At 62.5% G+C, this 3082-nt stretch overlaps 1 protein-coding gene across 1 annotated transcript in view; it reads left to right on the top strand.

Annotated features, from left to right (window-relative positions):
• Positions 1–626: 626 nt before the first annotated feature.
• Positions 627–3082, top strand: part of APBB3 (amyloid beta (A4) precursor protein-binding, family B, member 3) — a gene marked incomplete at both ends in the record, with an annotated part of 4054 nt that continues 1598 nt past the window's right edge. The window contains 8 exons of the mRNA XM_010282449.1: positions 627–817; positions 1126–1202; positions 1465–1522; positions 1683–1823; positions 2220–2347; positions 2562–2676; positions 2762–2849; positions 2991–3074. Coding sequence (XP_010280751.1) covers positions 627–817; positions 1126–1202; positions 1465–1522; positions 1683–1823; positions 2220–2347; positions 2562–2676; positions 2762–2849; positions 2991–3074 — 882 coding nt within the window. The remainder of the gene's footprint in view (positions 818–1125; positions 1203–1464; positions 1523–1682; positions 1824–2219; positions 2348–2561; positions 2677–2761; positions 2850–2990; positions 3075–3082) is intronic.

A 3082-nucleotide genomic window follows, 5' to 3' on the forward strand; every position in this document is an offset into this window, starting at 1 on the left:
ACGCCGGGCCCTGCAGATTTTGGGCTGCATTCCCAGGAGCAGAGCTCGCTGCTGTGCTGCACCACGGGATCATTTCTGTGACCTCTCCAAGGCTGGGGGTGCAGCAGGGGGATAACCTACCCCTCCCAGCTGCAACCCTCCAAGAGTGCTTTCCTCCTCCCAGACCCCAGGGGTCTGTCCCCAACCCCTTTCCCTAGCCAAGCTGGGAAGAAGCTGGTCTCAGGCATCCTGAGATGTTGGCAGAGGGCTGGGGACTGCATGCTGGCAGGGGGAGCTCTGGGCTGGCAGCCCTTGGCCCTGCCTGGGCATCCCTGCAGGGTGTCTTCCCTGGCAGACTCAGGATACCTGTACTCTCCATGCCCCTGACAGGGCCACCACATCCCTCTGAGTGCCAATGAGGCAGCTGCCTGCACCGATCATTTGCCTGGGGTCCACCACTACCGCAGCCTCCCTGTCATTATGCCAAGCATTCCCTCACCATGCTTCTCTCCTGGGCCATGTGCCCAGCCATGCACCCAGAGGCCACCACAGGACCCTTTCACTGCTGGGTGAAGCTGCTTGCTTTGCAGGGTTCTCTGCAGCTAGGGGACTTGCCACCCCTTGCCTCACACTATCCCTCTGCACAGACAACCTCTGGAGTGACCAGAGCCTGGAGACAGACCCCGACCTCCCCCCAGGCTGGAGGAAAATCCGTGACTCTCTGGGCACCTACTACTGGCATGTGCCAACTGGCACAACGCAGTGGCAGCACCCTGCACGCACCACTGGCCCAGGAGGGCGCCCGGAGGCTGATGGAGAGGAGACACTCCAGGAAATGGTAGGACATTTGGGCAGGAGGGTGAGGGCTGGTGTTGGATTCCATCCCCTGGCAGGAGCCTGCTGAAGAGCCCTCTGGGAATTGCTGGTCCAGCCTCCCCTTTGTCTGTCATCCCAAAGTCCTGCTCAGCCCATTCGTGGTGAGGGTTAAACCCCTTGAAATGCTCCAGCAGGCTCCATGTTGTCCTCATCCTGGCTACATGGGATGTCCGCAAGCTGAGGTGCTGCTGTCCTGGAAGGGAGGGGTCCTACCTTGTGCCTCCTGACAGCTTCTCTTGCTGCCCTGACCCCCTTCCTCTTCTTTTCCAGGACTGCCAGGCCTTGGTGGCAAAGCACTCGGCAAAGCACAGGCCCATTCCCAGTTCTATGGCTTCGCTGTCCCGGAGGTAGGGCTTCCCACATACTCTGCTGGCTTGTTGGGCACCATTAACCCTGGAGCACTGCTGGGTGCTGGGTCCCAGTGCCCCCCACCAGAGCAGCCCCACATGTTGGAGCCAGCAGGACCATGCTGGTCACCTCTGTAGGTAGGATGCTTCCCAGCTGGTGACATGGGGTCTGCCACTGCCCAGGCAACCTGGTGCTTCCCTGGGTGCCCCAGGTCTGTGCTGCCAAGTGGGAGTCATCCCCTCACCACCCTGTCCCTCGCAGGACCTCGCTGCCCTGGCATGGAGATGACTTCCAGCACAGCACAGAGCCTGGATCCAAGGTACCGCGCCCAGAGGGTTCACTGTGGGCTGGGGCTGGCAGCAGCTGGCAAGGACAGGGATGGGAGCAAGAGCAGGCATGACCACACTAGCATAGCAAGGGGCGTGGGACGGGAGTGGCTGTGCTGGTCCGGCACTGAAGCCCCATATGTCTCGGCTTAGTGCTTCGCTGTGCACTCTCTGGGCTGGGTGGAGATCCCCGAGGAGGACCTGGCACCTGGCAAGAGCAGCATCGCTGTCAACAACTGCATCCAGCAGCTCTCCAACAGCAAGGGCCAGGGCTCTGCGGAGAACCAGGGTGAGGTGAGAGCATGGGACGGTGCTGCCAGGTAGGGTCCCACCCTGGGGCCACTGCTACTGAGGCTGGCTGTCCCCACCGACGGGGACCGGACCTGTGGAGGACCAGGGACCAGTGCTAGTGGCAGAGTCAACTCTCTCCACATAGGCCATCCATGCAGTGGTCCCAGGTGTAGGGCAGGTGGGTCTGACCGGGCTGTCCTTTGGGGACGGGGCCATGGGTGCTTGGGTAGGCCATCCTCACACATGGGAATGGTACTGGGGAGGTCTGGGGAGGAACCGGTCTGTCTCCACACCTGGGGCTGAGCAGACTGGGGGGATGGGGATGTCCCTAGACCTGGGCTGGGTGCTGGGGATGCCCAGGCTGTCTGCCAGGCTGAGAGAGCTGCTGACCCTCTGCAGGGCCAGGACCTGGTGATGATCCTGAAGAAGGACACCATGAGCCTGGTGGACCCCCTCAATGGCAGCCTCATCCACCGCCAGCCCATCCTCAACATCCGCGTCTGGGGCGTGGGCTGCAACAACGGCAGGTGCTGGGGGACAGGGCAGAGCTGGGTGCTGGGCAGCGGCTCTGCCCACTGCAGGGGGAAGACACCCCAGCAGTAACCTGTCTTCTCTCCTCCCTTGCCAACTGCCGCTGCGGCTGCAGGGACAGGGAAGGGAACACAGTGCCAGGGAGCCATGTGGAGGGGTGGGGGGTGCTTCCTCTGTTGGGGTCTCACCGGCTTGCTCATGGCCTTGCAGAGACTTCGCCTTTGTGGCCAGTGACAAGGACACCTGTGTCCTCAAGTGTCATGTCTTCCACTGCAATGTCCCTGCCAAGGGCATCGCCAAGGCTCTGCACGAGATGTGCTCCAAGGTGGGATGCAGGGGCCCTGGTGGGTGTGGGCATGGCACAGGCATCTCAGGGGCAAGGGGAGGCATTGGGACCCTGTCTCTTGCAGATCATGGCTGAGCGAGCCATAGCGAGCAGCGTGCTGCCACGTGCTGCCACACTGGAGCCTGTGTCCACTGAGGACCTGCCGCTGCAAGGTACCGCCCCGCTGGTGCTGCTGGCTGCTCCCTCTGCCCGCAGTCTACCCTCGAGCAGCAGGTTGCCCAGCAGCTAGAGCCCTTTGGCCTGCCCAGCTGTGTCCCTGGGGTCCTTGGGGACACCTCTCCTGTCCTTGGCAGTGGATATCCTGGAAGCGGTGAGACAGTCAATGCAGACCTACGAGGCGCTGTACATCGGCAGCCTGCCTGTGCCCAGGGCCATGGGTAAGCAC

The sequence above is a fragment of the Phaethon lepturus genome, unplaced genomic scaffold, assembly GCF_000687285.1.
Source record: "Phaethon lepturus isolate BGI_N335 unplaced genomic scaffold, ASM68728v1 scaffold24172, whole genome shotgun sequence".
NCBI classification, from domain to species: Eukaryota; Metazoa; Chordata; class Aves; order Phaethontiformes; family Phaethontidae; genus Phaethon; species Phaethon lepturus.